We start from the raw sequence: 12,117 nt of genomic DNA, 5'->3' as shown, positions 1-12,117 counted from the left end.
AATATAATGATAAATAAAATGTTTACTAAAGATTATAAATAGTTTTATTTTATATTACCTATTATAAACTACTACCATGATTATTTTCGTCATTATTCAATAATCAATTTCATCTTTAGTTGTGACTTTCGTCGTAGAACTTTGATATTTGCTTGTATTTTGATGATCCTGACTGAATTCAGAATTATGTCCAAAAGGGAAGTTCAACGTATTTCCCTCTAAAATTTGATTTGCTAAAGACCAGACTCCCATCTTAAACTGTCGTTTTTGTTCAGGAGTCATCTCCTTCATTTCTGGCAGTATACTATGAAAAAATAATAAATCTGGGTCTTGAACATCAGACTTATTTTTCTTGTGGAAATGTGGTTTTTTATTATCATGTTCAGTCGAAGTATTAACACTATTATTTTGTATAAGATCTGTCTCTGATATTCTTCTGGAGCGCTTATAACTTTGATCCGACTCAAAATCTTCCATTTTGATCCTCTTACTCAATTTTCGGTTTGTACAAGAGCTATCGTCGGTGTCATTTTTTAATAAGTTCTTCCATCTTTCTTTAAAAGGACCTGAAATATTAAAGTTAATAATTAATTTTAATTACCATATTCAAATCATCCGAACTTAAATTTTAGAATTTCTTAACGAAGGATATATTATTAACCTGTTGCCATTTCATCTTCTTCATCTGAAATCAGGTGTATCTCATCAGGTCCAGACTCCTGAGGCTCTTCCGACTGAGATCTATCCTCCTCATCCTCCACCAATTCCTCGTCAGATCCAGTTTCATAGTCCAGCCATTCCACCTCTAGTGAAGGACGCTGGGATTTAACTCTCGAAGCTCCAGCAGTATTTGTTTGCGTCTGAAAGTTATTTCTTACATTATCTCAACGTTACCAATATTCTCTTAACAAATTGAATATTTTATACTTATATTTATCTAAATAAAATATTAACAATATTTTTTTCTAAATTATAACACCGCTGCTTAATAAAAATATGTTAACTTATGGTATAATTTCTTATAAAATGGTTTTTCAATAAACTTACTTTTGTAAAGTCTGCATCGCGTTCTTCAGTTTCAGTAGACACATAACCAATTATTTCTAGGAATCGCTGCTCTAAATCAGTTAAAGGCAATAATCTCCTGCTTAAAGGGGTTCCTCGTCTTTGGTCTGCTGCCTTAGTTTTGAGCTTGGCTTTATATTCTACCCAGTACTGGAAAAACATTAACAGAATTTATAATAGTTTCTGAGCAATTTATTAATTAGTTGTTTTATGTGTAAACTAAAGTAAAAGCATAGCGAAAGCTGTTTGACTTGAAATTGAAGTTTTCATGTAGCGAATGTAAACTGCTTCAAAAATATCTCACCCTACGCCACTGTTCAGGCGTTTTCTTCGTCCCAGCTGCGTTAAGCTTTTTAGATACTGTTTCCCAAGCTAATCTTGCATCCTGTTGGCACAGTGGTGTTGAAAAAGTAGCGCGACCCAACGCAACATGTTTATTTGTTTCAGCGAACTTCGCCAGTATTTCCATTTGATACAAAGATACTTTTCTATGCGGGGCCATCTATAATCAAAGTTGGTATTAATGTAAAAGTTATCATGATAATTTAACAAGGTTGACATCAAAGTAGATGAACAGTAGATGTTAATTATTTAATTGATAGGGTGGCGTATCGAAAATTAGGATACTCTAGATGGCGACAAAACAGCTAGAGTAATAAGGCATAATTTTGTATAACAATAACAGAATGTTCAATCGTCTTACTTTTAGTTGATAACTAATACACCCAAATACACCATTTACTACAACTGAATCGAGTTGCAAATGCTTGGCTTGCTGTCAGATCTGTCACTAAAATTATACGGCTAAAACCGAAAGTGATATAGGCATCCCCATTTTAGTGCTTCGGACTTCCAAAGGGACGCATATACAACGACTTTTAATTTGGACGGTTTAAAGCAAAAAAAAAGAAGTGGCATTACTTTTGTAATGCACACTATTTGCCTTTTGTCACGTGTTTAAAATCAGAAAAAAACTTGATATTGTTTATCAAACATTATAAGAAAAAATATTTGATTTAATAAATACCTACCTATACGATTACGTTTTTATAGCCTGACCAGGAACATAAAAACCCTGGCATAGAGGCGCCTCAATTGCATTTGATAGTGCAACACTGAGTACAGTCGTACATGTGTTAAATTAATAGGCTAAAGGACATCATCCACGTTTCATATATTTTTGGTCCAAAATCAAAAGTGCCGGCCAACAAAAAAAAGTGCTGTATTCTGACAGAATACGTCTGCCTTAGCATTTGTTACTATGGCACCAAAGCCGTAGCTCCACTGTGCGTCGAGTATTTGAGATCTAAAAGTCATCGACTATTCATACATTTTTTGTTCAAAATCAAAAGTGTCGGCCAATAAAAAAAAAGTGCTGTATTCTGACAGAATACGTCCGCCTTAGCATTTGTTACTATGGCACCAAAGCTGTAGCACCACTATGCGTCGAGTATTTGAGATCTAAAATTCATCGACGATTCATACATTTTTTGTTCAAAATCAAAAGTGTCGGCCAATAAAAAAAAGTGCTGTCTTCTGACAGAATACGTCCGCCTTAGCATTTGTTACTATGGCACCAAAGCTGTAGCACCACTGTGCGTCGAGTATTTGAGATTTAAAATTCATCGACTATTCATACATTTTTTGTTCGAAATCAAAAACGTCGGCCATTAAAAAAAAATTGTGCTGTATTCTGACAGAATACGTCCGCCTTAGCATTTGTTACTATGACACCAAAGCTGTAGCACCACTGTACGTCGTAGTATTTGAGATCAAAGTCAGTCGTTTCATATATTTTTAGAACTCAAATACTACGATGCACAGTGGTGCTACAGCTTTGGTGCCATAGTAATAAATGCTAAGGCGGACGTATTCTATCAGAATACAGCACTTTTATTTTTTGGCCGGCACTTTTGATTTTGGACCAAAATGGATGATGTCCTTTATGTATCAGGATTAAGGATTACGGGCTAATTTGATATTTTCATAAATTACCAAAAAAATATTATTAAAGGTAACCTGGTTTAAATAAATTAAATGAAACCATCAATCGAGCTAGTAGTATTTATTTTATTATTCATCAATAATCAAATTCAGAACTTGAATATTCAACTGCAATGTCTGCTCATGAACGCTTCAAACTCGGTACTTCTTTCCCAATTCCATAAAATTCAAAACTTAGAAAGTAAAAAAAAACTTTAAAATAGGTAGTTGAAACAGACTACAGCTAATTTTCATAGTGGACTGTACTATACGATAAACATGTCAGTCAATTTGACAACCTTTGTCGGAAACATTATTCAATGAAAATATTGTCCGAACCGTTAGTATTTCTCTTCGACAAATACATTAACACATTGTGAACCACTTTTCTTTCACGACTATAAAAATATTTTAGCAATTTAATTCACAAAATCAATTGCAAACATTTAAAATAAAGTTTGTTTACACTTTGACAACAATAGACTGACATGCAAGGTGACATGTCAATGAAGTTTTCAGTTACTGTTGCCATTAAAAGAAATTAGTACCATTAGTTTTCCGCAACATGGCGAGGGTTTTTATGTTCCTGGTCAGGCTATACAAAGATACATTAGTGCGTTATTGATTAATGTTCTCACTCTTAGGCATTTTGCACTAGATGGCGCTAGTCGTCAAATTAATTAATGTGACCTGCACCACCTGCACATTCTTTTAACATTTCATCCAAAACAGCGTACCTACAATGAGTATACAAAAACGCACCTTTTCAAGCACCGTACACTATGTCAGGAAACATACTGTGCTCTGTTCGCATGATTGGAACTTTCTCAATGAGTTCAACTTTTCCAACTTAGCCCAGTACCCAGTATCCTATCTTACCCAGAAACAGAAGTCCAATAAACCGCTAGTTGGCAGCACACCTAAAACACCTTTTTGAGAGCTAGCACTCCCCGTTACAGTTGTTACTAAACCCCCTGTGCACTCCCTGCCTGTTGTCCCATGATCAAGGCTTATATCGCTCCCTAGCGATAAGACCGCCTATTTTGATTTTATTTTTTATCTGACCTCTTGCGCCTTTACAATCATGGTACCTACATTAGTGTTCCCGGGGCCTATAGGCTTTTAGGCCTAAAATTAAGCCTATTTAGTTCTTTTTTTGGCCATGATAGACTACTAGGCTTTTAACCCTTATTCAAATAAAGGTATAGCCTGACCAGGAACATAAAAACCCTCGCCATGTTGCGGAAAACTAATGGTACTAATTTCTTTTAATGGCAACAGTAACTGAAAACTTCATTGTCATGTCACCTTGCATGTCAGTCTATTGCTGTCAAAGTGTAAACAAACTTTATTTTAAATGTGCGCAATTGATTTTGTGAATTAAATTGCTAAAATCTTTTTATAGTCGTGAAAGAAAAATGGTTTACAATGTGTTAAAGTATTTGTCGAAGAGAAATACTAAGGGTTCGGACAATATTTTCATTGAATAATGTTTCCGACAAAGGTTGTCAAATTGACTGACATGTTTATCGCATAGTACAGTCCACTATGAAAATTAGTTGTGGTTTGTTTCAACTACCTATTTTAAAATTTTTTGTCACTTTCTAAGTGTTGAATTTTATGGAATTGGGAAAGAAGTACCGAGTTTGAAGCGTTCATGAGCAAACATTGCAGTTGAATATTCAAGTTCTGAATTTGATTATTGATGAATAATAAAATAAATCCTACTATCTCGATTGATGTTTTCATTTAATTTATTTAAACCAGGTTACCTATAATAATATTTTTTCGTTAATTCATGAAAATATCAAATTAGCCCGTAATCCTGAATCCTGATACATAAAGTTAGCCTATTAATTTAACACAGGTACGACTGTACTCAGTGTTGCACTATCAAATGCAATTGAAGCGCCTCTATGCCAGGGTTTTTATGTTCCTGGTCAGGCTATAGATATATTACCACTTCGTTTACTTTTAAAAAAGGATCCTAATTTTCGATATGGTAATACTTAAAGATATCGTGGTCACTTATTTATATTTTTAAATAAATTTTTTTACTTATCTATGCCATCTTACAACTTTTCAACGTCATTTGTCACTGTCAGGTAATGTCAAAGTCAACCAAACGGTTTTGGTGTGAAAAATTTCAAGTTTTTAGCGCGCGTTTTTGGTATTTTTGAAACTTTGTTCAACGAAAATTCTGATGTGTTTTTTCGATTCAAAATCCTAAACTATAACATTTATTGTATAGTCCCACTTATAGGCAGCGTCTGCAATTGATTTATTCATATAGTTTAGACATTTAAAGAAGTGGTAAATAGTTTACCACTGTCCGATCCCGTCTTGAAAAAAGTTTGATGATATATAAAAATAACTGTTGTTTTTTGTATGTGCACAAATAAAACTAAATAAATATTTGGAGAAATTTTAAGTTATTTTGATAACTGTTTACGTAACGTTTTGACATTACGTAATTAGTGAATTTATTGTTAGTTTCAGACTCAAGGTAAGCATAATAATTGTAAGCATAATGACCAATATTAATAAATATTATTTTTATAAAAACAATATTATTTCATTCCCAAAATATTTAATAAAATATAGGTAGAACCAGGAGGAAGTCACTAGTCAAGAACCAAAAATAAACCAAAACGGACAATGGTAACTATTTTACCACCAACATTGAATAATTTGTAGTCATGAATGGATAATGGTAAATTATTTACCACCGAAAAAACTACCCCTTCCCCTATTTTTTAATAAATTTTGATCAAAAATATGAAATAAGTGACCCACAATTACCCAAAATCCACTTCAACTTTGTAAAAAAAATGCATACCAGCTCGCATTTGAATAAGGGTTAAAAGGCTACTCATTATAAAAAGCCTATAGGTTTTAAAAAAACCTGTAGGCCTAAAATAGCCTTTTAGGCTTTATTTCTGACTAAAGTCTTTTTCGAGTAGTAGGCTTATTATAAGGCTATAGCCATTATTCAGGCTATGGCTTCGTATGAATGAAACAAAGTATTTTTGTATTGCATTTATTTTCTAATTAAATAAAAACGTTATGCAAAATATATAATTTCTTTTTTGATATATTTTTTTTATTAAAATTTAACTTATTTCTTGCTTTTTAGTTAACTAATTATTACCTTGATGTTACCACCGAAGGTAGGCAGTACATTGAGACCATATCCTTCATGTCTAGTGTAAAATAATATTCCCTACAAAATACAGGTTACCATATCGGCAACCTAAAAAGACCTTAAACCGTCAGCCCACCTTAAAAACATGAAAGAATACAACTATTGGTCTATTTGTGCCTATAATATTTAAATAATTATCCTCCAACTCCTAAGCATTAAGTAGTTTTACCTTCTATCATCAGCTCATCAATAATTATGAGATCATGATTAATTCCAGGAGCGAATACTTGAATAACTTAAAAAGTTTGAAAAACGATAAATACGTTCCTATAAAATTTGAGGGTTGCCCTCGATTTCCCTAGGATCCCATCATCAGATCCTGACTTGGTAACAATGGGACCACCTCAGAAGTGTACCCTATCGAACAAAAAAATAATTTTGAAAATTGGTTCACAAAATTGACGGAGTAATCGGTGACGTTACATAGAAAAAAAATACATACAGTCGAATATAACCTCTTCCTTTTTTGAAGTCGGTTAAAAATAAATAAAATAGACCTAGCCTAAAGGACTAAAAACCTTTATAGGCTTTTTAGCCTTTCAAGCCTTTTAAATATGCGCCTAGCCTACAAAAAGGCTAAAAGCCTATAGTAATCGGGTGGACAAATAAAAGGCTATGAAAAAGGCCTAGCCTAAAGGCCTAAAAGACTTTTTAGGCTTTTTTCCCGCTGTAGCCCCTAATTCATAGGCTAGCCTTAAAAAAAAGCCTAAAAGCCTATAGGCCTCGGGAACACTAACCTACATAGTTAATTATTCAAAGCATCTTTCTTTTTCAAATTCAACAGACATGGCTGAACCAATTTTGATGATGTCGTTCTCGAGTCCCAACTATAATTACGTCCATTGCAGGATCTCATTTATGTTTCAAGATAGTTCTGGTAGTTTTGTGTGTACACCCTTTGATGTTTATGGTGTATGATGATAGGCATTATAGGTTTAATTATTTACAGCCTTCAGTGTGTACCTAGATTTAGAAATCTTAAGTTCTTGTGTAAGTTATTTTTAATTTTGTGTTGATAAATACAAGTGTTGTATGCATGTTTACATGTGACCTATCGTGTTATTTTTTGGTGTTACTCGTCAGTCGTGTGTGAAATGGGGCAGTGGATCAAAGGAAAAACAGATTAATTTTTCGGATTTTTTTTTTGTATTTTCATATTTTTTATAATTTATAAATGACCTAGTAAGAAAGTAGTCTTATCCGTTTCAGCACATACAATCATCATTCATGAGATTACAAAAAGATCCTTTGGCGAGTGCAGTACCGAGGCCGGCGGTCGAGGCGCGCCCGCGGCGCCGCGCTCCGTCCTGCCGTCACTATTACGATTTAATTACAATAATATCTTACGTACAATTAAATTAACTGAGATTACAAGCCTGAGTGTGCAGCCGGCCGCGGGCCCGGCCGGGCCGCAGCTGCGGAGTGAGCCAGCGCGCTTAGAAGCACTTCCTGTGCACGATAGACGGGCCGGACTCATCGTATTCCTGTTTCGAGATCCACATCTGTTGGAAGGTCGAGAGGGACGCGAGGATCGATCCACCGATCCATACGGAGTACTTCCTCTCGGGCGGGGCGATGATCTTGATCTTCATCGTGGATGGCGCTAATGCAGTAATTTCCTTCTGCATGCGGTCGGCGATGCCGGGGTACATGGTGGTACCGCCGGACAGTACTGTGTTGGCGTACAGGTCCTTACGGATGTCGACGTCGCACTTCATGATGGAGTTGTACGTCGTTTCGTGGATGCCGCAAGCTTCCATACCCAGGAACGAGGGCTGGAAGAGAGCCTCTGGGCAACGGAATCGCTCGTTGCCGATGGTGATGACCTGACCGTCGGGGAGTTCGTAGGACTTCTCGAGCGAGCTGCTGGAGGCAGCGGTGGCCATCTCCTGTTCGAAGTCGAGGGCGACGTAGCAGAGCTTCTCCTTGATGTCACGTACGATTTCTCGCTCAGCGGTGGTGGTGAACGAGTAACCACGCTCGGTGAGGATCTTCATCAGGTAGTCTGTGAGGTCACGGCCGGCCAAGTCCAGACGGAGGATGGCGTGGGGCAGGGCGTAGCCCTCGTAGATGGGCACTGTGTGGGACACGCCGTCGCCGGAGTCCAGCACGATACCGGTGGTACGACCGGACGCGTACAGGGACAGCACAGCCTGGATGGCCACGTACATGGCGGGTGTGTTGAAGGTCTCGAACATGATCTGTGTCATCTTCTCTCTGAAATAGAAAAAAACAAAAGAGTTAGTCGATTGATAAGGTATCTTCAATCTTGATTCTAAATGAATCTACTTAATCAAACTGACTTAATTTGTGGAAACTGAATGAGAGAAAGGATAAGTACACACCTGTTAGCCTTAGGGTTGAGGGGTGCCTCTGTGAGAAGGACTGGGTGTTCCTCGGGGGCGACACGGAGTTCATTGTAGAAGGTGTGGTGCCAGATCTTCTCCATGTCATCCCAGTTCGTGACGATTCCGTGTTCGATGGGGTATTTCAGGGTGAGGATACCTCTCTTGCTCTGGGCCTCGTCACCGACGTACGAGTCCTTCTGTCCCATGCCAACCATCACACCCTGGTGGCGCGGGCGGCCCACGATCGATGGGAACACGGCGCGGGGCGCGTCGTCACCCGCGAAACCGGCCTTGCACATACCGGAGCCATTGTCTACGACCAACGCAGCAACTTCTTCGTCACACATTGTGAATTAGTCTGTAAAGAAAAACAAAGATTGTAAGTTAACATCGTAGTATCAATTATAAAATATCAAAGAGGACAAATTTCCTAATGGGGTTGTTTGAGTAATTATTAAAAGTGGTCGTAGGTAGAATGCCTACGCGAATAGCCATGTCACAAGTGCTGAAGTGGGCGACAGTCGCCTGGACACCAAATAAGGCTTGCTTAGCGCGAAGCGGCAATGCGTGGACGTGGAGTATGGCACCACCGGCGAAACAACATTTCACCGAGTCTGCTCTTACTGACCGAGATTCGATGCAACTAATTTCTCATTCAAAAATTTACTTTCCAATTCGAATCTTATTTGAAATTTGAAAGAACTGTTTGTAATTTGGAAACAAATTGAGTTAATTAGAATTGAGGGTTGAAACTAATTCACGGCCACGCCCTACCGCAACCGGCGATTCCCGACTCCCGGAGTCGTGCGACCCGATAAAATGTCACTGACCGCGCACACACAAATTATTGCACTAATTCCGCACAGCACTATCACAATCTTATCACGCTACAGAATTGCACGATGGAATCCAGTTATCAACTTACTTTTAATTTAAATATTCCTATTATAAATAAATAAATAATCTGCTATTGCACAGCCTCGGTAGCGCTGCACAACACCTCAACTCGAGTTCACTTCGTGGAATGTCGGCGAGCGAGGCAAGCGGAGTATATAAATGAGGCTGATTATCGGGGCGCCCCTTCCCCGCAGCGGCGGCTGTCGACCAATCAGACACAAGTTGGGGATTCGTGGCCATATATGGTATTCCGCTACAGGGAGCCTGCGCGTACCCCCCGCAGCCTACGCACCCCCCGGCGCTGATACCGCGCGCCGCGGCTTGATAACGGCGAGATTCTCGCCGCACCACACATTGAACACCCGGCGACCAGACAGAAGGAGTCTGCTCGGGATAGGGATTTATTTAAAGATGCGCAACTAACTAACAGATAGGTACACACTAACTAAAGTTTAGATTTTCACATCATCCCAAATGCAGATCAATGCACTGACCGGACCCATCGTTAATGTTCTTGGACACTTGGTGAAATGACACTTTTATACACACAAATGGTTACGGTTAATTTGCTCAGTTCACACGCTTGCGAAATTCATAATTATGATCTACCCACATTTTTCATCAAACTTGTTCACGTAATTAAATTTGACAGGTCTTATTGGGATGCGTTTGTGATAGAGTTATCACTTTAACAAGAGGAAAATTATTTATTTCGATCAATTACCAGTTAAAATAGATTAACTAGGAAATAATTATGCACTTACCAGTTAATTAGCAGCGACACACAATAACAACGCGAACCACGTTCCGAGAGAAACGCCGGCCGGTATCTTTCTGTCGCCTCGCGCTCGTTCGCTCGAGTGGAGGTCGCTTTGCTTCACTACGCCGGCGCCACGACAAAATAGACTCGCCCAACGGACCCCTACCAGTGCAAAATTATTTCAAAATATCAAGAAACTACGCCTCGAAATTCATCAAAACGACATACCAAACATGACCACTGACATTCTTGATTGACACTTGTCAAGCATTTGTTTGCTATTCGAAATTGGAATGCTATTATTTTTCGCTCCAATTTGGACTCGCCCGACCTCCCCACTTGCGGCAAGTGATGGCTTTGCCATATAAGGTAATCGGCATAACCCGGGCTTCTGATTGGTGGACGGGCCCAACGGTCGTCGTACAGACGTGGCGCACACAACCGCAAGACGCTCTAGTATTTTGTCTGTAGTGTTTGTGTTTAGTACGAACGAAATGATTTCATTCAATAGATATCGTCTGTCTGGTCTTAAATCACGAATATTGCGAATTGCAATGCGTTATTGGATCGTACGAATGAATAGCTTCGAAGCAAGAGCTAATTTAAATCAAACAACTGTAATCTATGTACCTTTTTAATTAGAACTTACTTGAGCACCTTATACCTAAGTAACTTACATTATGAAGGCAACTAAGCCATGTATTTTTTGCTAATTAGGCGCAGCAGCAGCAGTTTTTAATTCTTCATCATCATTACTGTTCCAAACTTCCCACTGTTCCGTTGTTTTAATTTTATTTCTTATCTTCTAGGTATGCGTTTAAATTGAAATTTATTTGCCACGGATAGACGCGATTACCATTTCTCATCTGCAACATGATTTAGCATATTTAGTTACGCTTTTTAGAAAATCCTATTTAGGTATTCGTAAAAGTTTAGTTACACGGCTTTTACTTAGTGAAATCTGGTTTATAAATATGTATCAAACAAATATCAAATTAAAAAACACATCATTAGTTGCATAAATGGTCGAATTACAGAAATATACAATCACTTTCGCTTTTGGAGTGTAGCTTGCTGATGCTATTGAGTGAGACCCCTTGAGGCCAGCTGACGCAGACACAACAATATTAATTAGTCATAACATTAACTTATTTACTACTGCAGCAACCTTTAAATTTAAAATAATGATAGTGCCGTGCCATATTTATGATAACCATTGTTTCTAGTTCTACGGATGAACCAAGAGGCCTAACAATTTTAGTTACACCATCTGCTGATAATAATGAAGAGATTCAGGTGATAGTAACTTCATGAACGTATGAAATTATGAATGAATTCAAAGAACGCCCATTCTTTACAAAAACTTTATCGTCATCACTAAGGGACAGTAGTCGATTCAGTAACAACAATAACACACCTAAAACGCTTGAACTAAACAAACGATCTAATTAGTGCAGATAACCCAAACATGTTTGGTAATTTGTTACTTATCTAAAAGAGAAACAACCTCAGGGATTAGTCAAACATCATTACGGACACGACACATTTGTTTTATCATTTCATCGGTTCCGTTTCATATGATCACTGAGTCATGGCTGATTCGCGCAAGCGTACTACAGCGATGAGTCAACTTGACCACGGGCTGGTCTGGACACCTCATGCCTCATGTCTCCGTAGTACCGCAAACCGTAATCTGTGTTTAATGAATGACTTGATTTGCGTCACACTCATTTTGTGGCAGACAGAGTTGCGAATGCTAATTTTGAATCATTTCGTTTGTCATAGAAAATCGACAACAAACAATACTTTCCTAGCGTTCACGTTAAAAAAGAACGCTAACTATCATACCAAACTATTTG

The 12,117-nt window shown here is 37.9% G+C and overlaps 2 protein-coding genes across 3 annotated transcripts; both read right to left on the bottom strand.

Annotated features, from left to right (window-relative positions):
• Window positions 1–21: 21 nt before the first annotated feature.
• Window positions 22–1,882, bottom strand: LOC135074434 (uncharacterized). Its single transcript, XM_063968728.1, has 5 exons — window positions 1,769–1,882; window positions 1,370–1,567; window positions 1,048–1,215; window positions 662–860; window positions 22–566 (listed from the first exon to the last, which is right to left on the bottom strand). Exons 2-5 carry the CDS (start codon window positions 1,565–1,567, stop codon window positions 97–99), a joined length of 1,035 nt encoding a protein of 344 aa, XP_063824798.1. The 5' UTR covers window positions 1,769–1,882; the 3' UTR covers window positions 22–96.
• Window positions 1,883–7,376: 5,494 nt separating this feature from the next.
• LOC135074448 (actin-5C) lies at window positions 7,377–10,366 on the bottom strand. Of its 2 annotated transcripts, none has more exons than XM_063968742.1 (3): window positions 10,263–10,366; window positions 8,599–8,959; window positions 7,377–8,470 (listed from the first exon to the last, which is right to left on the bottom strand). In XM_063968742.1, exons 2-3 carry the CDS (start codon window positions 8,946–8,948, stop codon window positions 7,690–7,692), a joined length of 1,131 nt encoding a protein of 376 aa, XP_063824812.1. In that variant the 5' UTR covers window positions 8,949–8,959; window positions 10,263–10,366; the 3' UTR covers window positions 7,377–7,689. The 2 variants fall into 2 exon arrangements, with proteins under 2 accessions (XP_063824812.1, XP_063824811.1); XM_063968741.1 differs by lacking the exon at window positions 10,263–10,366 and adding an exon at window positions 9,527–9,636.
• Between the last annotated feature and the right edge of the window lie 1,751 nt (window positions 10,367–12,117).

Source organism: Ostrinia nubilalis, chromosome 9, assembly GCF_963855985.1.
Source record: "Ostrinia nubilalis chromosome 9, ilOstNubi1.1, whole genome shotgun sequence".
Classification (NCBI taxonomy): Eukaryota; Metazoa; Arthropoda; class Insecta; order Lepidoptera; family Crambidae; genus Ostrinia; species Ostrinia nubilalis.
The sequence above is the reverse complement of the archived record's forward strand: the minus strand, read 5'-3'. Positions and strand labels throughout refer to the sequence as shown.

Bases quoted from the DNA above. Each gene is read 5' to 3' on its own strand.
- LOC135074434 (XM_063968728.1), bottom strand. From the start codon at position 1,567: ATGGCCCCGCATAGAAAAGTATCTTTGTATCAAATGGAAATACTGGCG. The intron at 1,216-1,369 runs GTGAGATATTTT...ATGTTTTTCCAG, and splicing joins CGCCTGAACAGTGGCGTAGG to TACTGGGTAGAATATAAAGC. The intron at 567-661 runs GTTAATAATATA...TTAATATTTCAG, and splicing joins AGAAGATGAAATGGCAACAG to GTCCTTTTAAAGAAAGATGG.
- LOC135074448 (XM_063968742.1), bottom strand. From the start codon at position 8,948: ATGTGTGACGAAGAAGTTGCTGCGTTGGTCGTAGACAATGGCTCCGGT. The intron at 8,471-8,598 runs GTGTGTACTTAT...TTTCTATTTCAG, and splicing joins CTCAACCCTAAGGCTAACAG to AGAGAAGATGACACAGATCA.